The sequence below is a fragment of the Rhincodon typus genome, chromosome 10 (genome assembly GCF_021869965.1).
Source record: "Rhincodon typus isolate 14 chromosome 10, sRhiTyp1.1, whole genome shotgun sequence".
In the NCBI taxonomy this organism is placed as follows: Eukaryota; Metazoa; Chordata; class Chondrichthyes; order Orectolobiformes; family Rhincodontidae; genus Rhincodon; species Rhincodon typus.
The window spans coordinates 68,521,562-68,549,177 of record NC_063341.1 but is presented as its reverse complement, the minus strand read 5'-3'; the positions used below and the strand labels follow the sequence as shown (position 1 = coordinate 68,549,177).

At 40.3% G+C, this 27,616-nt stretch overlaps 1 protein-coding gene across 1 annotated transcript; it reads right to left on the bottom strand.

Annotated features, from left to right (window-relative positions):
• LOC125484140 (serine/threonine-protein kinase N2-like) lies at window positions 1-27,077 on the bottom strand. Its single transcript, XM_048601547.1, has 4 exons — window positions 27,029-27,077; window positions 22,933-23,230; window positions 5,007-5,152; window positions 1-147 (listed from the first exon to the last, which is right to left on the bottom strand). The coding sequence occupies exons 2-4, from the start codon at window positions 23,159-23,161 to the stop codon at window positions 1-3; spliced, it is 522 nt and encodes a 173-aa protein (XP_048457504.1). The 5' UTR covers window positions 23,162-23,230; window positions 27,029-27,077.
• Between the last annotated feature and the right edge of the window lie 539 nt (window positions 27,078-27,616).

Sequence of the window (27,616 nt, the reverse complement as noted above, 5' to 3'; positions counted from 1 at the left end):
TTAACGAGACTTCTGAATCCAGATGATCATGATGGATGTAGCCACACAATTTCTACCGAGGCATTCCTGGTGCAAGAACTGTGCATTACACACCGTCTGTACTGGACACAGTCGGAGGAACCGGACTCGGAGCGTCTCCTGGGCGGTCTATCAAGAAAAAAGGGCCAGCCTATGCCCTCCAACACAGAGGGAGAGAAATGTAATGCTTGTAATGAGGTCAGCCAGCTGGATATCATAGAATATAAAGTTCCCAGATTTGGGCTGTTAATCTGGTCCAATCAAGGAGCCCTGGCTGACAGATAAAAAGGGGAGTGTCAGAGATTCTGATACTCTAGGTGCTGACTCTGACAAGGCTGTGCCAGAGTCAAGGAATTTCTAAACGCAAATAAAAAGGTGACTTGGTGACGAGTTACCAGCCTCTCTCAAGTTATTTCAGGGCACATTATAGGAAGAATGTAAATGAACCAGAGAAATTGCAGGAACAATTTACAAGAGTGGCTCCAGGTATGAGAAACCTGAGCAATGAAGATTGATTGAAGAATTTGGGACTGTTCCCCTGGAAAGGCAGCAGCTAAGGGGAGATTTGACACAGTTTTTGAAAATCATAAGCAGGCTGGACAGAATAGATAGGGTGAAGTTGTTTTCACCTGTAAAAGAAACAAGAGGGCATACATTTAAAATTATGTACAAATGAAGCACTATTGATAGGAGAAGAAATACTTTCACACAGTAAGCCGTTAGTGCACTTCATATCCTGTCTGCAAATGTGGTGATGGGAAGTTCAACCAAGGCCTTCAAGAATGCACTGGATGGTATTTTTGATAGTAATGGTGTAGGATATGGGGGAAAAGGTAGGAGAATGGCATTAGATCATATAGTACAGTCAGTGCAGGTACAATTGGCTGAACAGAATCCTTCCCCACTGGAATAATTGTGATTCTGTGAATTATATTCAATAGAATCTCCAAATATAACTTGCAGATAAAATTACTGCAAATCTCACTGTTTACTGTATGTGTCAATTTTGCGTGACCAATGTGAAGAAAGTCAGTATAGGAAAAAGAACACTTTCCACTTGAGTATTGCTGAAAAGACAACATGGTCAAGCTTATCATCTTGCACTCAAGACACTTTGTAAAAATAGCAATTTAAAGAGAAAACCCAGTATTCATACTGGAAGCGAGGACAGTACTGATTGGTTGGCGAATGGAATGAGTCATACAGGAGGGACTATGGAGAATGGACCCATTTATGCCGATTCACACTTAACTGCCAGGCTTTGCTTAAACTTTCCATTTTAGTAGCAGGTCATCAACGAGTACTCAGACGTGGAGTAATGACGTCTCTCCACCAAGGCTTCCCAATGTGTGGATCATGAAAACACATTTTGGGGTCATGAGCTCCAAGTCAGCACTGGCTGCCAGGGAGCTCCAACTGGAGTCAGAGAGTCATGCAGCATGGAAACAGACCCTTTGGTCCAACTAGTCCATGCCAAACAGGTTTCCCAAACTACACTTGTCCCATTTGCCTGCGTTTGGCCCATATCCCTCCAAATCTTTCCTATTTATGTACGTATCCAGATGCCGTTCAAATGTTATAACTGTACCTGCATCTACTACTACCTTTGGCGGGTCACCCTCTGAAAAAATTTCCTCTTAGGTCTCTCTCAAATCTCTCCCCTCTCATCTCAAACCTATGCCCTCTAGTTTTGTGGTTGGTTGGCTCGCCGAGCTGGTTCGTTGTTCCGCAGACATTTCATTATCCTGCTGGGTAACATCAAATCAGTGCAGCCTCCGATGAAGTGCCGTTGTGTTTTCTCGCCTGGTTTTTAAACTCTGGAGTCCGTTGAGCTTGATTACCTCACTTCCTGTTTCCCTTCGCAGTGGAGTGTACATGGGGTCGAGTTCTATGTGTTTGTTGATGGCTTTCTTCGTGGAGTGCCAGGCTTCTAGGAATTCCCATGCCTGTCTCCGCTTTGCTTGTCCCAGTCGAATTGGTGGTTCTCCTTATCCATGTGGATAGAGATGAGTGAGTATTGGTTGTGTCTTTTTGTAGCTAGTTGGTGTTCGTGTACCTTTGTTGTTAGTTTCCTTCCTGTCCCATGTAGTGTTTCTCACAGTCTCTGCAGGGAATCTTATATATGACATTAGTCCTGTCCATAGTGGGTAGTGGGTCTTTGGTTCGGGTGAGCAGTTGTCGTAGGGTTGCTATGGGTTTGAGTTCCACTCTGATGCCCAGTGGTTGTAGGGGTCTCGTGGTTAGTTCCGATGTGTTCCTGATGTAAGGTACTGTGATGAGTATGTTGGGGCGTGTCGCATCTTCCTGGTGTTGTTCGTGTAGGCTTTTTCTGACCCAGTTTTTTGGCTATCCATCATCTTTGAAAACCTGGAAGAGGTGTTCTTCTTCTCGGCGTAGTTCTGTGCTGTTTCATCAGTAATCATCCTAACACAGACAAATGAAGCTGCGTGCGAACACTATTTAAAAAGGGCAACAACACACTGCAGCAACATAGAACTACGCCAAGAGGAGGAGGAATACCTCTTCCAAGTGCTTAAGGATAATGGATATCCAAAGAACTGGGTCAGGAGATGCCTGCAGGAACAGCATCAGAAAGATTCTACACGCCCCGACACACATCACACTACCCTACATCAGGAACACGTCAGAACTCACCACAAGACTCCTATGACCGCTGGGCATCAGAGTGGCACACAAGCCCACATCAACCCGACGACAAGTGCTCACCCGAACTAAAGACCCACTCCCCGCCATGGACAGGACCAATGTCATCTACAAGATACCCTGCAGAGACTGCGAGAAACACTACATCAGACAAACAGGAAGGAAACTAACAAGAGTACATGAATACCAACTGGCTACAAAAAGACACGACCAATACTCACTCATCTCAATCCACATGGACAAGGAGAACCACCACTTCGAATGGGACAACACCAAGATCCTGGGACAGGCTAGGCAGAGACAAGCATGAGAATTCCTGGAAGCATGGCACTCCACGAAGCAGGCTATTAATAAACACATTGAACTCGACCCCATATACATTCCACTATGGAGGAAACCCGGAAGTGAGGCAATCCATCGCAACGGACCCCAGAGTTTAAAAACCAGGCGGGAAAACACACTGACGCTTCAGAGGCTGCACTGAGGATGTTACCAAGCACAGTAACAAAACGTCTGCAGAACAAGAAACCAGCTCGGCGAGCCAACCAACCTCAACACCCACAATCCGAGCTACAGATCTACTCCAAATCCTATGCCCTCTAGCTTTGAACTCCCCAAATCTAGGGAAAAGACCTTGGCTATTCACCTTATCTATGCTCCTCACGATATAAAAGGTCATCAGTACGCCTTCTACGATCCAAGGAAATAAATCCCAGCCTATCCTCCTCACTCAAACCCTCCATTCCTGGCAATACCCTTGTAAATCCTTTCCAATTTAATAATATCCTTCCCAGAGCAGGGCATCCACAACTATATGCAGTACTCCACAAGTGGCCTCAACGTCCTGTACAGCTGCAACATGATGCCCCAATTCCTGTACTCAACACTCTGAGCAATGGAGGCAAACGTTCCAAGTGTTTTCACCACCTTGTCTAAACGTGATGCCAGTTTCAAGTAACTATGTACATGAATCCTTAGGTCTCTATGCGGCAGCACTCCCTGGGGTCCTACCGTTTACTCTGGTTTGCCTTGCAATTATCTAAATTAAACGCCATCCGCTGTTCGTCAGCCTTTTGGCCCCACTGATCAAGATCCCACTGTACTCTTAGATAACCTTCTTCATTGTCTACTAACCACCAATTTGGGTGTCATCTGCAAACTTACTAACCATGCTTCTTATATTTTAATCAAAATAGTTTTACATAAATGACAAACAACAGCACTGATCCCTGCTGGACCCTAGTCTGAAAAATAATGCTCCATCACCACCGTCTCCTAATATCAAGTCAATTTTAGATCCAATTGGCTAGTTCTCCCTGGATTCCACGTGATCTAACTTTACTAACCAGTCTACCCCACAGAACCTAGTGAGGGAGTACTGACAAAAAAAAAAATTGCTGGCAAAGCTCAGCAGGGTCTGGCAGCATCTGTGGAGAGAAATCCACAATTAACATTTCAGCTTGAGTGACTCTTCCTCAGAGCAACTGAGCTGAGGGCTGTAGGCCCGTTTAAATCCTCACTTTCCTTGTTAAATAATGGACATGGTTTAACTGAGTGACCTTTCAGGCCTAATTTCTGCCCTGAAAAGCAGCAAAAAGTTACTTAAAAATTCTGCAGTCTCATGCCTCTGAAACACCAACTCTGTCAAGCATTAAAATGGGGTCACAATGCAAAAATGTTTGGGAATCACTGCTCAACACCATTTCAGTCTTTCAACTTTAGTTCCAAGTTCACAAGAAGGCCATGTGCTGCATCTACGTTCACCTCCGCCCCGGCCATCTCAGGCTAGCAATCATCATATTGGACTGTATCAGATCCCACTAGGTTTTGATCAATAGTGAAACTCAATCCAGTACGACCTTGAGAAGATATTAATCCTGGTCTGTTTTCAATACAGTAGAAAATATTTTAGCTACTTTTGTACTGCACTTAACACTCACACAAACATGATCAACAATCTGGATCTTGCACAGCTGAACTGATACCTGAAAATAAGTTTGTTGGGATTTACCAAGTCCAGCAAGATCATTTAAAACTGCACTCAAGAGAATTCCACCAAATTTACTTTTTGTTTGTAGCAAAAACACTGCCTTTTTAAAAAATAACTTGAGAATACAGCATAAGCGGACATCAGCCTAACAAGATGCTCAACTGCCATAATTTTGTTGAGAGATTAGCATCCAGTTTAGTTCAGGCTCAAATTGAAAACAAACAGGTGTATTAGCGGGCAAATAAACATGTTTTAGTTCAAATAGATTATGTTTGAACATAGATAGTTCTATTGTGTATCAATCCTGCAGGTGTACTTTAGCACATTAACCCACCTTTGAGGATCCATTCGAGTACATCTGAATCATATTCTCAGCTCCCAACTTCACTTTCAGCTCAATGTCCAATTGCTTCTTCAAGGCAGCAATGAGGCTATTATTTGTAGACTCGGGGTTGGGAGTATCCGGGGTTCGTGGACAATCTGAAATCACAAAGGACTTGTGTATGGAATTCTATAAATGTCTTGTGCTGGGCATCAAAATAGTAACTTTGCTGTAACTTTTCTTTTTTAAAAAAAATCTCAATGCCATCCCTTGGTGTGGTAGTCTAAGGGAATCTGTTTGGCAAAATTTATTTTTCCTCCCCTAACAAAGAAAGGGGCAAGGATATACTGCCACTTTCAATAACGAGTAGCGTAACTGCTCTCTGGGGGGGGTCCCACGTGAATAATTTCCATCTCAAAAGAATTTCAAAGAATTTAAACTTCATGACAGCACTCAATGATCCTCACTGGACCTGCCTATTTCAGAACCCAAATTCATCTATCAAATCAAAATGCTTGGCAAAAATTCTGTTGTGTTCAGAGATTCTATCTATGCATAGCTTAAAAGATTCTTGACTAGCTCAATGATATGAAAAACAGTGAGCATAACTCAAAAAAGAACAATGTAAAAAGCTGCAGTCCTCTGGTGCTTACCCTGTCTCATGCAAGGTGTTTGCAAACCTAAACTCTCAGATTACAAAGATCAAAAATGAAAGCAATGACTTGACAGCACATAAAGATACATATACAACAATCACTAAACGCTATCTTTTGTTTCCAATTCACAAAATCAGCGTACTTGATTCCATTGAAGTTCACTTTACAGATTTAAATAGCAGCTAACAGAGAAGGAAAGTAGATGTTCAATGACTGAAAAACAACACCCTGAAGCTTAAATCTTAGCATAGAGAAAGGTGAACTAATGAAATACAAAATAATACAGAAGAGGATTCTCAAAAGAGGTCATACCAAAATTGTGACCAAGCGATGGTCTCTACATGGCTCTCTAAATCTCCACGATATCTATTTAAACACAAGCAAATGAACGGAGAAAGACACATCTGAGTCAACAATGTTAGTAAAGGCAAGCCAGGAAAAGGGGGCAAGGATTCAGTATTTCAAAAAAAAACTGTTGCTGTAGGAAACAATGCCCATTGATCTTGAGCACTGTAACTTGTCTGTGGAACATCAATTAATGGTTTTTGGTTACCATTGCTCACTGGTCCTTGGCAACCCTATATCCGTGATACATTATGATTGGAACAAGGACAATTAGATAGTGGCTTCTACTAATTTTTCTTGAGCTACACAAAAAAAAATTGAGTCTTTAAATGTTGACAACAGAATGTTCAACATTTTCTAATTATAAAACTAGCAGTTATTCACAACTTTATATAGTACCTTTAATGTAATAAAATATTCCAAGGGGTCCACAGACAAAATAAGAGATAAAACAAAATGACATCTTGTAATACAAGGAGATAAAAGGAAGCTACTCAAAAGTCTGATCAACGAGTTAAGTATTAAGGAGTATTTTAAAGGAAAGATGATGAGGTTTCAGATCCATGCAGATCCAATGATGTAATGATAAAATCAGTTTTGCTCAGGATGCTGTAACCAAATGAGTGCAGGCATCTTGTCGAGTTCTGTTCTCCAGTCCCACATGAGGCAGGCCATGGAAGAATTTGAAAATATGGATGTTACTTAACCACAAGCCAACATGGTCAGTGAACACGTATGACGAGTGTTTGAAACCTGGCAAAAGTTAGGACACAGACAAGGATGATCTCTGGTTCACGGGATAGAATTTGGGAGGCTGGCAAGCAGTGCAAAGTATAAAGGTGATAAACGCATGGATGAGAACTTCAGCAGCAAGGGAGCTGGAAGGATCAGAGTGGGATGATGTTATGGGAGGTAAAAAAAAACCTTCTTGGTAAAAGCAACTGTGTATTCAAAAGCTCAGTTTAGGATCAATTATGGCACCGAGATAGCAACATTCTGGTTCAGCCTCAGCTCACTATCAGGGAGAAGATGGTGTCAGTGGTGAAGGAGTGGAATTTGTGGCAGTAACCAAAGATATACATAATTGGTTACAGGGCAATTTAGAGATAATAGACTGGGATCAAGAGAGATGGTACAGCTGGGCATCACCACAGTATACATGGAAATTGATAGGTTTTTGGAAACTTTGCCAAAGGGCAGCATGTGCTGAAAAATACGTAGGTTCCAAAGATAGATCCTTGGTTCACCAAAGATAACTGTGCAGGAACAGAACGAAAAACTGTTGGTGGCAATTCCCTGGCTAGGATTCAACAGATAAGATTGAATACAAACTGAGTGCAGTCCCACTCAATTGGACAATACTGGAATAGGATTGAGAAGCATTTCTGATCAACTATGTCAAAGACTGCAGACTGAAGGATGACAAGTGAGGGGAAAGTCACAGTCTCAAATGGAATCCTTTGAGCCATTTTAATATATTAGGAAGGGTGGAAATATTGGTGGGTTTCAGTTGGAATTGCAGGAAATTTGGGAAATGATTTGAGAGGCAGAAACATATGCAAGTACTTGAGAGGAAAAGGGGGTTGATACTTTGAAAGGAAGTAGGATGTCAAGGGTTTTTATTGGGGCGGATAATGGCAGTTTTAAGGCGAGCACAATAGATACCTGAACAGAAGAAATCATTTAAAAATTAACACGGAAGCCAACAAGACAGAAGTTAGCTGGTTAGCAGTTTAATGGGAATAGGATTGAAAAAAGCGGGAGTTGGGGGCCCATGGACAAGATGAGCACTGGGAAGGCATGAGGGCAGATGGGCAAAATACCAGAGAGAAAAAAAAACAAATTCAGGGCTGAAGGCAGGTAAGCCTTTCAGGTAGTTCATCGGTACACAGGATTTAAGTTCAGAAATAGACTGTTTGGCCCTTTAAGCCTGTTCTGCCATTTAATAAGATCATGGCTGAGCTGGATATGGTTTCAAGGCCACTTCGTTGTCTGCTTCCATAACCCTAGATTATTGTCCATCAAAAGTCAGCAAGCAGTGCTTTGAGAAAGAAAATTCCATAGACCAACAACTCATTGTCTTAAAAGGAAATCTATGGTCCTCAGTTATAACCCCTCCAAGAGGAAATGCCTTCTCTATATCTGCCCTCAAGTCATTTCATGACCTTGTATGCTTCAAGATGATCAAATCTCATTCTTCTAAATTCTGAGAAAGTATGGACGCAACCCAGTGAACTAGTGGAAAGGGAATAAAGTGGCAGAGGAGCTAATCTGATAATTTCAATCCTGGTGAAAAAGCAGCTCATGAATGCAAGGTCATATGCAAATATAGCTAGGTATAGGTGTTTTAATGTTCCACATAAGAAAACAGAATCAAGAGTATGGTATTGAATCACTTAAGCCTGATCCAAAGATGCCACCCAAACTAGATATTAAATTGGTTGGTACCTCAAATTCATTTGCCCCTCAACATTATTACTATTTCAAATCAACAGTCTATTGCTACCTTGAACATTTCAAATGATTGCATATCCACAGCTTTTTACGGGAATGTTTCAGATTTCCACTGCTTTGAGATTCCCAATTTCACATGACTCAAACAGGCCTGAATTTGAGAACATAACCCATTATTCTGAACTCTACAAAAGGGAACTATTGCTGTAACTTCCTATTGAGCTGTGTTATTTTTAAAACATGATTAGATTTCATCAACTTTCTCAACTCAAAAGTAATATGAAGTTTCTGCAACATGTCTCAAATTTACACTTCAAAACAACATTGACATTTAATAAACCTGCAGAGTATTCCTTCAAAAGCCAATATATTATCTTTCCAGAAGTTTGCGCTCAAAACTGCAGACATGGCCTGACCAAACGGTGTGATTAACTGAAGCATATTTAACTTGGGCATTCCAGGTTCTCTGAGATGAAGGCTAGTATTCCATCAGCCTTTTTATTAAAGGCTACTTCTCTGGTACAAAAAAAATGAACACCACAATATGTCTGCTCATCGTCACTATTAACATTCTAGTTTGTCTTCCTTTGATCAGTGTAGATGACCTCACTCACCCACATGGAATTCCATCCACCACAAGTCTGACCACTGATACTGTATAACTTTATGACCGTAACCTTCTTACACAAATTACTGTCTTATAACCCAACGTAATCTGTAAATTTAGATAACACACCTTTTGATTCTTTAATCCAATCCAACAACATACGGAGAAGATCAGAGCACACAATATAGGTCAAGGGGAACACTTGCCACATGCTGACAAACAGAATCTTTTCCTTGGTAAGAAGTTTTGTCATTTCCTTACTGACTATTAATCTCATTTGGATCTTCCTTTAATGGGTCCACAGTACCATCTACCACTACATTTCTCTCATTTATACAATTACTCACTACCTGCCTAAGTATTCTTTGCACATTCTTTACATATTCCTTCATTAATGCATTAATTTTTTTTTGGCTTTTTACAGCTCTCAAGTTAATTAGATTTCTACTTTTCTTAGCGTTCTTTCAAGCATTTAACCTGATAGTCAATTTTCCTTATTTGTTGTCTTTTGGAAATATGAATTGGTTTTGTATTGTATTAAATACTTATTTGAATGCATCAATTTGTAGGTTCAGCTGTTAACAAATCCAATTTACTGTGGTCAATTCATTTCTCATCCCTTCAACACATACTTTATTAAAATTTATAACCTTGCTTTCAGACCATCCTTTCTAATCTAATAATATTTATATAATTGAAGTTAGTATTAACAAGATGTTCCTTACCAAATAATTTACAACTCTATTCCAACAATACATTGTCTTTGCTACTTGAACTATTTTATTTCTCCCAGAAAGGGAGAAAATTAAAATCGCCCATAGCCCCTATTTTTAGAGAGTTCCTTCAGTAGACCTTGATATATCTGATCATTGTTAAACTCGAAGTCAGTCATAGTGACACAGAAAAAGGATATTTGACCCATCAAGTACCTTGTCACCTGCTAAGTTTATTTCCCTCAAAAGCCCAATTTTTTATTTTGGAATCATTACTCATCTTCACTGTACAACCCTGTTAAACAGCGAGTTCCAGGTCATTACTGCTCACTACATTAAAGAGAAAAAGCTTCCTCATATCCCCTCACTGTCTTGCCTAAAAACACAGAATATGGATTCCCCTAGTAGATGTAGGATTGACTCATGGGAACAGTTTTGCCCAGTCTACATTATTCAACTCATAGTTCTGTATACCTCCCAACAGATCTCCCCTCAATCCTCTGGGCCATGAAAAACACCATAAGGTTCTCCAGGCTAGTCTTCAGCTACATTTCTCCATCACTGGAACCATTCTACTACTTAACCTCATAGATAAGTTTCCTTATCATTGGAAACATTATCGTAAATTTCCTCTGTATCCTTCGTGGGGCATACGCATCCTTCCTAGAAAGTGGCGAATAGAACTAGATGCAATTCATAATTGTGGCCTATATTTAGCACACGATCCCTGCTTTGTACACTATACCTCATATTTTGCTATCTGCTTTCTCAAAATATCCTGCCATCTTCAAAAAAGAAATCTATGCACTTGAAACCTCCAGGTTTCTGCACTCCATTTGAAGACAACTACTACAAGCCATAAATCTTTCAGGATGCTGCATAACTGCACTTATGTATATTTCTGCAGCTTGACTACCCTTACTGAAATTCCCTCTTTCTACTATAGAACTGTCTTTTACCAGGAGGGCTACTCCAACCCACCCCAACACCTGCAACCTTCCTGATTTTCCCCATCTTTACAAAATCATCCTACAACCCTGAATATTTCGGTCTCAATCATTCCCAGCTCGGTTATGTCTTTATGACTATAACATCATGCCATTTAAGCAGAAATTGAATTTGCTCCTTCCACACCACCAGTTTAAATCTTTCCCCACTCCACTATTTACTCCCATATACAAGGAAATTAAAGCTTTTTCCAGTTTAGTTGAAACTAGCATTTGTACTGCTTTGGCACAACAGTGATCCCTGGAATCTCAAACCTTCCAGGCAAAGGTTATCAATTTTAATTTTTCTGCCTATCTGGGTCAGTGTGTGGCACTACAAGTAACAAAGATAACTGTCATGATTAAGTTCTGCTTCCTTTTAGAATTCTACATTGTATGCATAACACATAACTGATTAGCCCAAGAGATATTTGTCAAGTTACTAGTTATTGAAATTGGACAAGTGAAAGATGCTCCAGAACACTGCCTCAAGGAGAAATGGTGAAGATATTAAAATGAGAGCTTCAAACTCCGGTACATTCTTGAAGATGGCATGCAACTGACAGGTTTAGGCAGTGCTGCTCACATGAAATTATGATTAAAACTATACAAGAGATTTACAATGCAGGAGGCTACTCATCATGTCTTGTCTGTGCTGGCTCTCTGCAAGAACAAATACGTAGTGCCACTCACCCACATCTTCCCTGCTGCTCAGCAAATATTTCCTCTTCAGATGACCCAAACCTTATTTGCAAGCCATCGTTGAATATACCTCCACAACGCTCAAAATAGATACGGATATGGTTTTACAAACAAAATGTCTTCAAATAAAAGGTTGTCAGCTCCAGTATAAACTCCATACCCCAAAAAAGCCCATATTCGTGATATTCCTTACAGAGATGGGAGACGTGCTGCCTGAGCTCTTGACCCTTCTCTTTGGTATTGCTCATTGGATTTGGGCAACTATTCCCTCAAAAGCATGAGCAGATGAAGTAACATACAGGTAGCTTTATTGTCTTTTTTTTAAGAAAAAGAAGAGTATCAGAACCTCATAACTAAATTAATATCACTAACAGGGAATCCATTCCAATGAGTTGTTAGGGATACAAGGCACCACTTAAATCTTTCAGGTTGCTGCACAACTTTACTTATGTTTATTTCTGCAGCTTGATTACCCTTACTGAAATTTCTTCTTTCTGTTGTAGAAGTGGCTTTTTATCAGGGGTGCTACTCCCACCCACCTACCACATCCCTAATTCTTTCATCTTTGCGAAAGAACCAATAACCCTGAATATTTAGATCTCAATCATTCCCAGCTTGGTTAAGTCTCTATGACTATAACATCATGCCATTTAAGCTGAAGTTGAACAAGGTTTGACAAATCAGACAAGTGGCAGCATCAAAAAGTGCCAACACTACTACTGGAAAAGAAGTCTGTGTCATTAGTGATTAATTAAACAAGTCATCAGTTTCATAAAGCTTTTGAAAAGATGCCACATAAAAATGTAACAAAGCTGGGAGAGCTATACAGTGCAAAGAGCAGAAACTGAGCAACTGATGTGAATGCTTTCTTACAGCTCCTCAAAAAAGTGGGGAAATCAGATCTCTAAGGCAATTACTTGGGTCACATCAGAGCTCAAACATTAACACTGTTTCTCAGATCTGAATATTTTCAGCACTTTTTGTTGTCGCACAAGTATCTAGATTCTATTTAGAATCGGCGACATCACTGTCTCAGTAGTTCTTGCTAATCTTGACCAAGCAGTTTAGTTTTTGGTAAACTTGCTTCGAGAAGCAAATGGAAAAGAGTGGCAGTCCAAACTTAAAACATAGTTAAATACTTATTATCGAATATTCACATCCAAGCTCATTTAAATTGTTTAAAATTTAATTAGAATAGAAGAATAGCTATGACCTGTAGCCTACAGTTCTTGCACCATGATGATTCATATTTGTAGGGAACCCAGCAGCTCAAACACATGCTGAGTTTCTGACCTCATGGCAGAAGGATTCAGTGCAGGGCACACAGGTACACAAAAGTCTGCAGGACCACAGGATGCAGAATGTAGTCAGCCCAAAGCAGAAGAGATAGAACAGTAATCCAAAGGAAGTTGGATGCAGTGCAGGAATTTACCAAGACAATGGCACTCTGTTTGATATTTAGCATTGAATACAGGTGAGGATGACAACTCTCAAAAGCAGTCCTAAAATAACAAAATAAAGTCTAGAAAATCTCAAGTCAGGCAGCATGTGTGATAAGAAATAGTTAAAACTTTAGCTCAATTACCTTTCATGAGAGCTGAAGAGAAATAGAACAGTAAATATTTTAAGCCAGTGGAAGGGTACCAGGGTATGATAAGCGAGGAATGTATGTAATAGGTGGAGAATAACAAATTAAATAATCAAAGATTTGCATGACAACAGCCAAGAAGAGTGTATTTCTTCACTGTAATAATTATGTAAAGTTAATTTTGATTCTGGCACTGAGGGATAAAGGACTCGGAAGAGCTTGTGCAGCATGGAGTAGAAATGCAAGAGTAATTTAGGATTCAATAAACCAAGAAATAAAAAGGACCATTTACTACTGCCAATATGAAATCTTATCATATGTTGCCTCTCTTTGATATGTATGGTGTTAGAATAAAAGGTGTCAATAAAACCATACCAACAATTCATAAAAAGGTCAAAGAGCCAAAAATCATGGACCACGTCAGAACTACTGACAAAGGGAAATGGACATCCTGCAGTCAGAGTTGAGGGAGCTATGCAGATAGTTTGAGAAGTAGGATCTCAAAAGAAGTTGTAATCTCTCAATTGTTCCCAGAGCTAAATGCTAGTGAGCAAAAATAGGCAAAATACAGCAGGCGAAAGCATAACTCGAGATATTGTACAGGAGGAAAGACTTCAGTCATGAGGAACACTGGGACCAATTCTTTTGCAAAAGGGACCTGTTCAAGGTGAATATATGTTACACAGAACAAGAGCTAGAACCAATATCCTTGCAAGCAGGTTAACAAATGCCCAGGAGGAATGGAAGCAGGTGTGGATAATAACCAATACTAATTTGGTAAGTTTGCAATCAAAATGTAGTGTTAAAAGCTTAAAAAATGTCAAGAGTGATGGAAAGGCAGTTAGACAGAAACAGTTACAATTAGAAAATAAAGTAAGTTTGGGCAACATGTGTTGCTAAGGTCGGTGAGCTCCAGATGCAAATAATCACATGACAGCATAATATAATGGCAATAACTCAGATTGGACAAAGAGCAAAATGAATACTTAAAACATTCTTGGGCACAAGGGACTCACAAAAGGAAAGTTAAAGGAATAGCTGTTTTGAAGATGGAAAATATTGTTGTGTTATGGGGAGATGCTATCCTCAAGGGATCAAAAACAGAAATTCAGGTTTTGGAGTTGGGAAACGATAAAGAAGCAATTAGTCTACTTGAGGTCACGTGAGGTGACGAGGTTGTGAATGGTTTGAGAGATGGCGTTTTGGTGGTCGGGGTGGGGTCACGATCAAGGGGGCAGTAGGAGGTGTCAGAGAGTTGGCATCTGGCCTCAGCTATGTAAAGGTCAGTGCGCCTAAAAGCCCTCCACTTCTTCCTCTCCCGCAGGCCCAACCAGTCCCGCTCCACTGATATTCTCATCCGCTTAACTGAACTCATCCTTACCCTCAATTTCTCCTTTAACTCCTCCCACTTCCTACAGACTAAAGGGGTGGCCATGGGAAGCTGCATGGGCCCAAGTTATGTCCGCCTCTTCGTAGGATACATGGAACAGTCCCTCTTCCGCTGCTACACTGGCACTATCCCCCACTACATCGATGACTGTATCAGCACTGCCTCGTACTCCCACGAGGAGCTAGGACAGTTCTTCAACTTTACTAACACCTTCCACCCCAACCTCAAATTCACCTGACCTGGACCATCTCTGATACCTCCCTCTCCTTCCTAGACATCTCCATTGCTGGTGACCGCCTCGAAACCGATATCCATTTCAAGCCCACCGACTCCCACAGCTACCTAGACTACACCTCCTTGCACCCACCCTCCTGCAAGAATACAATCCCCTCTTTCCAATTCCTCCGCCTCCGCCACGTCTGCTCCCAAGATGGTGCTTTCTGCTCCCGAGCATTCCAGATGTCCTCTTACTTCAAGGAACGCAACTCCCCTCCTTCGGTGATCGAAAATGCTCTTGACTGCGTCTCTTGCATTTCCCGCACCTCTGCCCTCACATCCCCTCCCCCAAACAAATACATAGACAGGGTTCCTCTTGTCCTCACATATCACCCCATTAACCTCCGTATCCAACGTATCATTCTCCGCCACTTCCACCACCTACAATCCGACCCCACAACCAAAGATATACTTCCCTCCCCACCCCTATCTGCCTTTCTTAGGGACCACTCTCTCCGCAACTCCATCGTCTATTCCATGCTCCACACTAGCCCCACCACCTTTCCCTGCAACAGCAGGAAGTGCTACACCTGCCCCTACACCTCCATCCAAGGTAACAAGCAAACGTTTCACATCAGATAAAGGTTCACCTCCACATCCATCCATGTGGTTTATTACATCACTGCTGCCAACGTGGCCTCGCTTGGTCTTGTCGATGTAGAGGAGGCTTGGAGACTGCTTTGTAGAGTATCTGCATTCTGTTCACGACAAACGACAACATCTTCCAGTCACAAACCATTTCAACTCCCCCTCCCACTCCCTGGGTGACATGTCCATCCTGGGCCTCCTCCAGTGTCACAACGACACCACCCGGAACTGGAGGTGCAGCACCTCCTATTCCGCCTCGGGAGCCTACAGCCTAATAGCCTAAATGTGGACTTTACCAGTTTCAAAATCTCCCCACCCCCAGCCTCATCTCATGACCAACCCTCCCTCTCATCCCCGCCTCCTTGACCTGAAACAACCTGTCCATCTTCTCTCCCACCTATCTGCCCCTTCCACCTCACTGACCAATCCCCACCACTCCCTACGTGCACTCACCTATCACCATCCCACCTACCTTCCCCAGCTCCACCCCTCCTCTCTCTATTTCTGAGCTCCCTTCCCCCTCCCCCATTTCTGAAGGGCCCCAACCCTAAATGTCAACTTTCCTGCTCCTCTGATGCTGCCTGGCCTGCTGTGTTCCCCCAGCTCCACTCTGTTAGCTCTGACTCCAGCATCGGCAGTTCTTACTATCTCTGAATTAGTCTACTTGTTCTTTTTTAAAAAACACACAGGTTTCCAAATAGTGGGAAGGAGTTAGAGGAGATTCAAGTACACTTCTGAAAGAGACAAAAGTCAGTGTAGTGATAATGGGAGGATTTAATTACTTCAACACAGAATACGGCAGTGATCATGTTAAGTGTGTAGTAAGGCAGGAATTTCTCATGTTTGCTCAGGAAATTTTTTGGATCAATATGTTTTGTGCCCAGTAAGGAACCATTGCTGGTTCTAATCTTGGTAAATGAGTTGGGGTCAAGTGGAGAATCTCACATTCAAGAATAACGAGCAATGTATCATAAGGTTTGTATCAATATAGTGAAGAATGGAGTAAATACCTAGATAAAGATACTTGAGGAAGGTTAATTTCAAGTAAAACTCTGGCAGGGAGAGGCGTAAAGAAGCAATAGACAACCTTCAAAGAAATGGTTTGAGTACAGCCGGGAGAGCAGGATAAAGGGAAGGCAACCACAACAAGATTCCCCCAAGAAGGTGGGAGATGTAGGATGTAGTAGAGAAAAGGAGCACAGATGTCAGTTTGATAAACAAAGGCAACTCTGACTGAATATAGGAAGTGAAAAACCAAAAACAAAAAAGGACTGGGGCAGTGAGAGAATAGATTGATTCTTTTATATTAGCTAAAGGTCTAGGCATATTAACAGTAAAATGGTTCGATTGTTCCACTGACAAAAACAATTAGGCACCAAAACTGAAGAAGCAAGGCAGAATACATGAGCAAGATGCTTAAGTTAGTACCTCCCTTGGTGAGCACCACGAATGGGACTTTGCCAAAGCCACACTAAGCAGGAAATTGCCAGAAATTGCTCAGTGGTTAGCACTGCTGCCTCACAGCGCCGGAGACCCGGGTTCGATTCCACCCTTGGGTGACTGTTTGGAGTTTCCATATTCTCCCTGTGTCTGTGCGAGTTTCCTCCAGGTGCTCCAGTTTCGTCCAACAGTCCAAAGATGTGCAGGTTAGGTGGACTGGCCATGCTGAATTGCCCATATAGTGTCCAAGGATGTGTAGGTTAGGTGAATTAGCCATGGGAAATGCAGGGTTACAGGGATAGGGTAGAGGGGGGAGTCTAGTTGGGATGCTGTTCAGAGAGTCGGTGTGGACTTGGTGGGCCGAATGGCCTGTTTCCACACTGTAGGAATTCTGTGAATATAGGAGCTAATTTACGTACTGCCCCGAGCATATAAAGGTAGCAAGGTCGCCTCATCTAGTTATAATGCATCCTAGTTCCTGACGGAATTAAAGACAGAAATTGCAGAGGTGCTGGCCATAATCTATCCAGGACTACAAAATATTACATCTTTACTCCCAAAAAGTAGCTAAATCTGGCAACTGCAGACCAGTCAGTTTAATATCAGTGATTCAAGTTATTTTTAAGCAACCTGGAACATGCTGAGACACAATGCTGAGGCAAATAGGATTTGAATCTGGATTGTCTGTTCAGAGGGAGGGATTTTTAAAAAAAGAATTTAACCTATCTTTCTAATCAACCTGTTCAAAGATGTCATTACATACCTATGGAGCACGTGGGATTTGAACCCAGGTCACTCAGTCAAAGGGTAAGGAAACTATCACTGCGCCAGCATCAGTATAAAATTGACTCAGGGACAAGAAACAGCTGTGGTGAATTACTGGTTTTCAAACAGGAGGGAAGTATGCATGGTGTTTGCAACAGTTCAGTGTTAGGACTGTTACTGCTTTTTGATGAACATCAACGATACGAACGTAAAAAGTCTAGAGAAAACTCGTCATTCAAAAAGCCACAAACCCTTGTAAATACTGTCAATGGACAGGAAGATAATAAGAGACTTCAAGGGGACGGACAGGTTGGTGGAATGGATAGATACTGACACAACTACCAAAAGCAGTTTGATCAAACTGGAGAGAACGGACCACTGGTTGCTAAATGGTTTTTAAATAGAAAAGTTCAGTGTCACATGAAGACAGGTCAATTTCTAAACATCCATTCATTCCTTGCAGGGTGCAAGTTAATGTTGGAAGAGGAAAAACCTGGATTTAATAGTGGATTAATTTTTCTAACGTCCATGACTAATGCCACAAAACTTAACTGAAATGCACAGGGTTCCAGGTTGCAGCTGCAGGACAAAGATTCTACTTTGTACCTGATCTTTATTAGGCACCCAGATTTCACATTCTCACATGAACTTTGTAGATTTGATTTTTGAGATCCTCTTGCAATTTTAAACCCTTATCTAAATAGGTTCAACAAGTTGAATCTCTAACTTTAGAAAAACAGAACATTACAGGTGATATGATTCATCTGGATTTAAATACATAAAATAATTGCTCTTGTATGACAATTTTATATTAATAGAATAGGGCAAAGACCAGTGATCATGTTGCCAAATTCCTATTAAGGGCAGAACCAAGTTTGATATCATGCAGCCACTCTTGTCCTTTCCTTCCATATCCTACCAAGGGCAGCACAATGGTTCAGTGGTTAGCACTGCTGCCTCACAGCGCCAGGGTTCGATACTCGCCTCAGGCAACTGTCTGTGTGGAGTTTGCACATTCTCCCCGTGTCTGCGTGAGTTTCTTCCAGGTGCTCTGGTTTTCCTCCCACAGTCCAAAGATGTGCTAAAATGCCCATAGTGTGCAGGAATGTGTAGATTAGGTGGGTTTGGGGAAATAGGTCTGGGTGGGATGCTCTGGGGGTTGGTGTAGACTTGTTGGGCTGAAGGGCCTGTTTCCACACTGTAGGGGTTATTGGTCTATGGGAAAAGTAGGTTCCTAGCTCACTATATTCCTTAAAGTGAGAGGTTGTCCCATTTCTGACTAGGAAAGAAGTTACCATAATTAGTAGGCATTCTGCAACATAAACCAGAACTCATTTGATCTCCTAGACAGTTTCAATTACCTTGGCGTATGAAAAGGGAAACCTTTGTTTCCAACGCTCCAGGTGGCTGAGTATATATAGTACAAGGCTTTGTTTTCTTCTGCTCAGGATTCCCCCGTCACAGTCCTAAAACAATCCTAAAACAATCCTAATCATTTCCAAGTGTCATCCTACACAACTATAACCATAGTGCACAACCTTGCCTCATCTTTCTCCACTCTCTGCCATCAACCTCATTCAATACATCTCCTTTGTTCAGTTTAGTGAGAACCCTTGTTTTATTCAAACTTTACTGATAAGTTACAGCCTGAGAAAGACTGCTGTCTGCCATTCAGTATAGTAACAGCAGAAATTTCCTCTGAAATTAAACTAGTGGGAAGATCAAAGCCACTGACCCATTCGTGCAAACTCCGCTTCTTAGCTTATAATTCCACTCACTTGTTTGCCACGTTTGTGGGCTAGACTGTTAGCAAATTGCCCTGTTTAACAGAGTGAAGCCTCAGACCTCATATGCTCTCCACTAAAAGACTGGTGACTTCATGTCTGTAAGATCACTTCTGCATACCCATATTAGACTGATACCAAAATTGTCAGCAATGCTTGTGTCACCTTCAGATTCAGTTATTCCAATCCACTGAACTAGTTTTTCATGCTTCATAAATTGTGCTTAACCAAAACTCTGCTTCCCAGATTCTAAAGTTGAAAAAACCCTGTTTACCCGTTACCCCTTTCCCTGTTGAGGCATCTTGGCACATACTCCCATAAATGATGATAATTTAAAATTTAAGGCAATGTGTTCACTTCCTTGCTTAGTCTCATCCCTTCCCATCTCTGTAGCTAATTTACAATCAGTATTTCCTAAAGATGATAGAATATTGAATAAAAAACCAATGGATGCCAATTGCATTTTACTCATATGCAATGCTACAAGTAAATTAACTACAAAAAGTGATTTTGGATTGGGACATTGTAATGTAATATGTACAATGCAATGGTGTAGAGAAAGAGAGATTTAACAAATACTTTATAGCTGCAAATTGCTTTGGTTATGAAAAGCACAGTCATTTGTGAGTACAAAATATTTAATAAATGAAATATACATTAAACCTGGAAGGTCGTTACTAAACCATCTGCTTTTTGACCTTCTTTTAAAACCCATTTTAATCATTTTGTTTTACGGCTTTATTTCAATTTTATCAAGTCATTGTAGTCGTGAAATCCCTTTAGGTCCACTTCTATATATCAGATGTTAAAGTTTATTTCAGCAGCATTTCTACCGAACATTGAAATCTTTTACCAGTTTTACACTTACAACTGCTACTTCTCAAACTACACATGCAAATGTTTAACATGGGAACCACTGCAAGTCAGATTGGTTGCTGGATTAATTGAAAACCTTATTGCTTGGTCAGCATGATCCTCCTTGATGTCAAATCTCTGGGGAATCTCTATAAAGAGTTAAATTTATGCTGCTGCCAATATATGTTCTATTTGTTGTTACTTCAGCCTTTTGTCGTCACTGACTGGGATTCTTAACTATTATAAAAGTCTCTTTGTTTTTGAGAAATGCTCATGTTATGGTCATTGGAGTTGACAGTAACTTTGAAAGCTTCATGACAGAAAGAAAGTATATAAAAAGACACTCATTTTGAAAGATAGATTTTTGGCTGCATATTTACAAAACTAAACAGAAATCATTAATTGATTACACTGAAGCCAGATTCAAAGGGAGAGAAATCAGGCATTTTACAGCCAGAAAATAGATCAAATTTATACCTTACAAGTGGCATCCTTAACTATTAAGTCTAAAAGACAATGTTAAGATTTGTTGGTTAGGAGCAAGACAATCAATAGCTCAAGATTGTTTATGCGGTGTCAATTAAACAAGGTAGGCATGGATTTGGTATTTTCTGAGCAGTATGATTAGAGATGATATTTCACACCACTGTAATGGGTGGGATTTGAACCCAGAGCACCTGGCTCAGAGGCAGGATGTCTACCAGTGTACCACAAGAGACCCACCCCTCCAGCTTGAATTTTGCAAAACATTTGGGAAAATACCAAACAGCAATTGCTGAGTAAATGGTAATGGTTTCTTGATAGGTGTTTGGAAGGAAAATGGTTATTGTCTCCCCTGTGAAATACTACAAATAGGAGAAGCAGGGCATGAGAAAACATAAAAACTTGGAAAAAAAAAACACACACCCTAGAGATACAGTTTACTCAAACAGCTGAACAGGTCAGCTTCAATTTAATACTCAATTACTCCATATAGCAACATCTAACCTCAAATCAAAAATTTGCACAAAAGGACTTTCATCAGAAATGCTGCACTGATATTCTGTACCTAGCATCAGAAAGAATATGCATGACCATTACTTTAGAGAAAAAAGGCACAGATAAAACTTTTCCTTTTTACTTTTCCGACTGATCTTCTTACAGCTAGCAGTAAAGTTGGGATCAGTGCATTTTTTTAAAAAATTATTCATTCGCAGGAAGAGGGCATCACTGACAAGGCCAGCATTTATTGTCCATCCCTAATTGCCCAGAGGACAGTTAAGAGTCAACCACATTGCTGTGGGTCTGGAATTACATGCAGCAGACCAGGTAAGGATGGCAGTTTCCTTCCCTAGAGGACTTTAGTGAACCATTCAAATTTACTGTGGGGTACAGAGCCCAAATGACCACCCAATATTTTTCTCAATCTCAATTACTAGCATTAGCAATCATATCTGTATGTTATCCAAAGACATACGACAATCCAAATCAAAATTACTTCAAACTGCGAACAACTTGTTAAACCATAATTATAACCAATGTAAAATAGTTCCCCACAAGGCTCAATCAAAAAATTGCACACAATATTGCTTTTGTTGTTGAAACCACTTCCATCCTCATTTTCTTTAGTAGTGGAAGAACAGCAGTTAAATCTGTCTCGGCAAAAAACCACTGAACTGACAAGCACAGTACAAACTTACATCAAGGTATAACACATAACACAGGTAAGAAAAGCACTAAAAACCTTCCTGGGGATTTATTTTACAAGTTTGAATATTAATTTATAAACTGGTATAGAGAAATTGTTTACTACAACTAGCATCTTAGAAAAAATACAGAAAACTGGAAATAAAGTACTCAAAACAAAGCATATGTAGATACTGCAATACAGCTGGACCATGACATTTTCAGCTAAATGAAAATGTTAACCAGCACTGTCCATATTCCACATCACTGGACGATGAAGTTATAGAATATCTTCATACAACCAAGTGAAATTAAAACTGAACCAAGTGCTTCCCACAATTCCCACCCATTTTGGGGGGAGCTGTTGAGGTTTGAAAGAAAAGGAAGGAAGGAAACTACAGGTCCATCTTGTTAGATACTCTATGGCAATGTTATACAGCTACATTAGTTGAAATCTAGGAGCTTCACTCTTGTTTGTTCTCTCAGTGTGGGAGTGCACTGTATAATGCATAATAACCTAAAATTGGCCACATTGGATCATAAACCTAACTTACCTATGCAGCACAATGGCGGATATTCACTTTCTGTACTAACATCCAATAGCAGATACTGCCGAAAATTGCACCCAACTGAATCTGGCTAGTTAGATATGTTAAATTAGTGAAGAGGTGGCACACAATTACAGAACACAATTATTTGCCTTTTGAACAACTGCTTTTAAAACAACTAACATTTACTGCTGCATTTTGAATGGGCAGTTAATTAATTCATGAGTTTGCCAGTTACACTTGGAAAGAGAAAAAGATTTGAATGATTTTGTTCTGTCAGCAGCAGACTCATTTGCATAGTTTTTTTTGCCAGCTCTGCTCTTAACTGCCATCTGATAACAAATGTCACCAACTGAGAATGTAAATAGGGTAAGCCGTGAGGAAAGGTTGGCACAGCAGCCGTCTTTCAAAACTCAAGTTACATTCATAAACACACTACTTGTTAACTTGTACTGTAGCTGCTGTTGAAATTAATTCTTACTTTTCACATTCCTTGTTTAAGGGTCCATGAACATTACACATTTTCAGCTCAAACTTTAAAAAAATCATTAAAGTATGGCACTGTACATAATTTACCTGCCAGCTCAGGATCCTTCACAACAATGTGTGCATTCAGCTCCTGCAACTCTTGATGAAGCTCATCTAGTTTTTTGTTTGACTTTTTCAACATATTTTCCACATAAGCTAGATTCTTTTTATCAGTTGTGACCTTCTTGAGGTTCTCTGCTCCTTCCTTGATTTTAAGTTCCTTCCGTATCTCTCGCTTGATTGAATCCTTGATTTCGTCCAGCTTCTGTTGCACCATGGTGTCTGACAGATCCAAGTTCTGGCTCAGGCCCAGACACTCCGAGACTAGGTGACTTCGGCCATCACCCTATTGAAGAATAAGTTTGATTACAGTAAGCATTTTTCTCCAAGAAACTTTTTGTGACAATACAAGCCTTTGCAGACATTTGTTTTAATCTTGGAAAAATCTGCTATAACTATTTGATTGCACTGAACCAGACAAACCACTTGGGAGCATATTAAGAATACATTTGCGCACAATACAATCAACTATCCAATAAAAGATGAATATTTCAAACAAAGTACAAACACTTATCCAAAAGATACACAAATGCTGCGAGTAATCACTTGCCAGTGCAAAAAGTCTAAATATGCTTTTTGTTGTTTTCAAAAGATCAGCTTAAATGACCAAGAGTATTCACAGTTTGTACTTGCCATAATGTATAAACAAATACAGTATTTTAATTATCATCCTAAACATCTGTGTACTGATACGCAGTTTAAAACTCTGCTTAATCCAAAGCCAAGTGATTCATGCAGTGCCAGTATTTGCAGACAGACTAGATAAGCTGATTATATAATCAGAAAATGCTGAAAATACTCCGGTCAGACAGCATTTTGAGAGGGTAACAAGAGTTAACATTTTAGGTTTGTGACCTTTTTGTCAGAATTTGAGTGTTAATCCAATTCTGAAGGAAGCATCAATATTGAAATTTTAAAATAACTTCAGATTTAGGAAGTGATGTTGCACTTTACTGCAGCTAGGAACAGAAAACATTTCTTTATAGTAGACTTCCAACTGCCCGAGTGGCTCATCTATTAGCTTTATTTCTTCAGAATAGAAGCAGTTTAGAAAAAAAAAACTCAGACTTTTGACACGCAATGATGCACAACAAAAAAGGTGGAAATCAAGAACAAATTCAAATTAGGATTCCTTTTATGTATTTCTGCTCCAAATGCACCCAGAAATGAAAAGCAAAATGCAACTTCATTATAACAGGTGATGACAACAGCTATTAGCTACAGATGGTTATGTAATGCTGTGCAGAAGTTTTTTTTTAATTCTGCTAGACTTAAGTTAGCACTCAAATTTTTGTTAGGCAAGAGTCTCAAGAGAAATGGAAATAAGGCGAATAAACGGAGCTGACGAACAGCAATGATCTAAACAATCAACACAGCTCTTGTTTCACCGGGTATACATATTTGTAGATTCATAGATGCTTACTGCAAACAAGGGAGCCAATAGACTCTTCACATCTGCACCAGACAACAATAGCAACACACGTGAATATCCAAATACTGCATTAAAATATGTTAGAAGAAGTATTTCTGACTCAAACCCCCTTTCAGGCAGTGTCCCCCAGACTCCCACCAGTCTCTAGGTGAAAACATTTCTCAACTCTCCGCTTAGCCTTCTACCCTGTACCTTAAATCTATGCCCCCTAGTTACTAACTAGCGGAAAAAGTGCCTTCCTATCCATCTTATCTCTGCCCTTCAATCTTATATTCCTCTATCCGGTTCCCCTATTAACCTTCGCTGCTCAAAGGAAAACAATCTCAGCGTATCCCTCATAGCTCAAGCAGCGTCCTGGTAAATCTTCTCTACACCCTCAAGTGTGGGTGTGCAATCATCCCTTCCTATAACATTCGACCAGAACTGCATGCAGTGCTCCAGCTGAGGCCTAACCAGCATTTTGTACGGTTCCAACATAGTAATTTAACAGGGAGGTTACATCAAACTTGCACGCTAGTACTCCAAACCAGTTCAAATTATTAGAATAAGACTAGACAACTTGGATGAGAAAATGGAAGTATTCCAAATTTTTCATACATTGAATTTCAATAAAAAAAGGGGAGTGACCTCTAATAATTATAACAATCACCCTATGCCACATATCAATCAGGAGAGTGAGTTTACCTCCGATTCTGAATGACACAGTCTTTGCTAGGACTCCTTGATGTCAGTCAGTCAAACATGGCCTTGACCTGGACTACAGTCACTCTTGCCTCACTTCTGAAGTTCAGCTCTGATGTCCATGTTTGTACCAAAGCTGTAATGACGTCAAGAGCGGAGTGGACATGGTGAAACCCGAACTGCTAAGCACCGTTGATGAAGATCATTATCAAAGTGATGGAAGTCAAGAGTAGGCAGATGGAGTAGCAATTGGTAAGATTGCATAAGCAGGACATACCCAGGCAATGTGCCAGTGTTGTAGCTATACTAGAACATCTGTTAGGGGTGCAGCAAGTTCTGGAGCACAAAACTTCAATCCTGTTGCCAGAATATTGTCAGGATCTATAGCCTTTGCAGTATTCAGTGCCTCCAGCCATTTCTTGATATCACAAGGAGTGAACTGAACTGGCTGAAAGACTGGTGTCTGCGATGCTGGAGACCTCATTGCCAAGATGGATCAACTACTTGGCACTTCCGGCTGAAGACTGCTGCAAATGTCTCAGCCTTATCTTTTACACTGACGCGCTGGGCTCGCCCAATATGGAGGATGGGGATACTTGTGGATCCTCCCCGTGCTCTAACAAATTCTTTAATTGTCTAACACTATTCGTGACTGGATGTGACAGGACTGAGTTTAGACCTCAACCATTGATTGTGCAAATGACAGCTTTATCATTTGCTGGTTATATTGCTTGGCAAGCATGCAGTCTTATGTTGTAGCTTCATAAGGCTGACACTCTTAAAGTACCAGCACCTAACTGGAAATAGCCTGATAACCTGAAAATCTGTTCTTTCCAATTGTTTTAGGTCATTTAAGTCTTCTGACTATTGTAATACTACCTCTATTTGTGCAAGCCTGTGTAGAATTCAACCAAAAACTGTTGCGCAATTTCAAACGCACCCCAAACCCTATTAACTCTTCACCTTTATGAGCTAAACTACTGATTTGTGGTCCAACAATGCCTTGGTTTTAAAATTGCTGTCCTAGTTTACAAATTCCTCCATGGTTTTGTTTCACACCATCTGTAATTCTTCAAGCTACAATTCCTCAGAATATCTGCACTCTTCCAATACTGGTCCTTTGTGCATCCCTGATTTTCATTGCTCCACTACTGGTGACCATGTCTTCAAATGATGGGATTCCTTTCTCCTTCAAAAAAAAAGCTCAAAACCTACCTCTTTGACTAATCTCTTGGTCATTCATGCAAATATCTTGTGCGGCTTAACGTCAAACACTGTTTCAGAATGCTATGAACGATTCAGGTGCTATATAAATGGAAATTGTTCTTATTCACATCCTTCCATTTCGATCTTCAATTCCTTGGTTAAGTCTACCAGCTACACCCTTGAGCCTCTTCCAGACTAGTTTCTGATTTACCTGATTTTCATTTCTCTATTTTCAAATACCATCTCACCTTTTTAACAGCACCACTTTCTTATATACAAAGTAATTGACCATCTTTTCAATCACCAATCAATCCCATTATTACTAATCCGTTGCAACCAAGCTTCCCATTTTGGCCACTATGTTAGCTGATGTTTTAAATCATATGTTCTCCTCGGATATTCCCAGTGTCACCAACCTTGCGAAAACACTACCCTTTCTCAATCCTCCTATCCTCATCAAGGCTCTGGAACATATTACCTTCTAAATCCAAGTTAACAATTTTAAAAAAGCCATACTTCAATTTCTCCAGTCTTTCATCCCTGATCTGGTCCTAATTAAAACTGCAACTGATCATGATGCATTTCATCTAAAATTCATTAGTCTTTAACACTAGATCATAGATCTCCTCTGAAGTGCTTCCTCTATTACCTGGATTACTGCTTTAAAATCCTCCAGTATTTTTCTTTAATTAATTCATCCCTGGGGGATACAAACCTCAAAAACAATACTTATAAACTGGCAGGATCTGAACACTGCCTACATACCTGTGGAAACTAATTCTGGCATACTTCTATAGCAAAAGTATCCACCGCTGCACAGAAATCCCCATGTATGTAGGGATACCACAACACAGGAGACTAAATTTAAAGAAAGAAGTACAAGGTTTATAATCTTCAAATTACTAATAATCACAGCAGCCCAAAGGATGATTAAGTTAGGAAGATGAACACAAAGAGGGGTTCCATTTTCTTGTGCCAATGTCCAATGAAACATTCCATTTGGAAGGACTCCACTAGGGCCCTAAGGAAAAGGATAAGTAGGGGCTTACAAAAGGACTCCATTATCAAAGTAGCAAACATAATTCTAAAACAAGTCAAGCAATGAGACACTGCAGGGAAAATGACAAGATATAAAGAGAGTGTTATTAAAATGAGGGAGCAAAATAAAAAAAACATTAGACCAGGACTGGCAAGGTTATGGCCCAAAGCAAGTGTTCATTACACAAATGAATAGATTAGGAAAAATAAAATGCACGCACAAGTTCCATGTGGAAGGTGATGACACAGTAGCCATTACAAAGACTGACTGCAAGTCAGGGCTAGGAACTACACATGACAGATCATTAGGTCTAC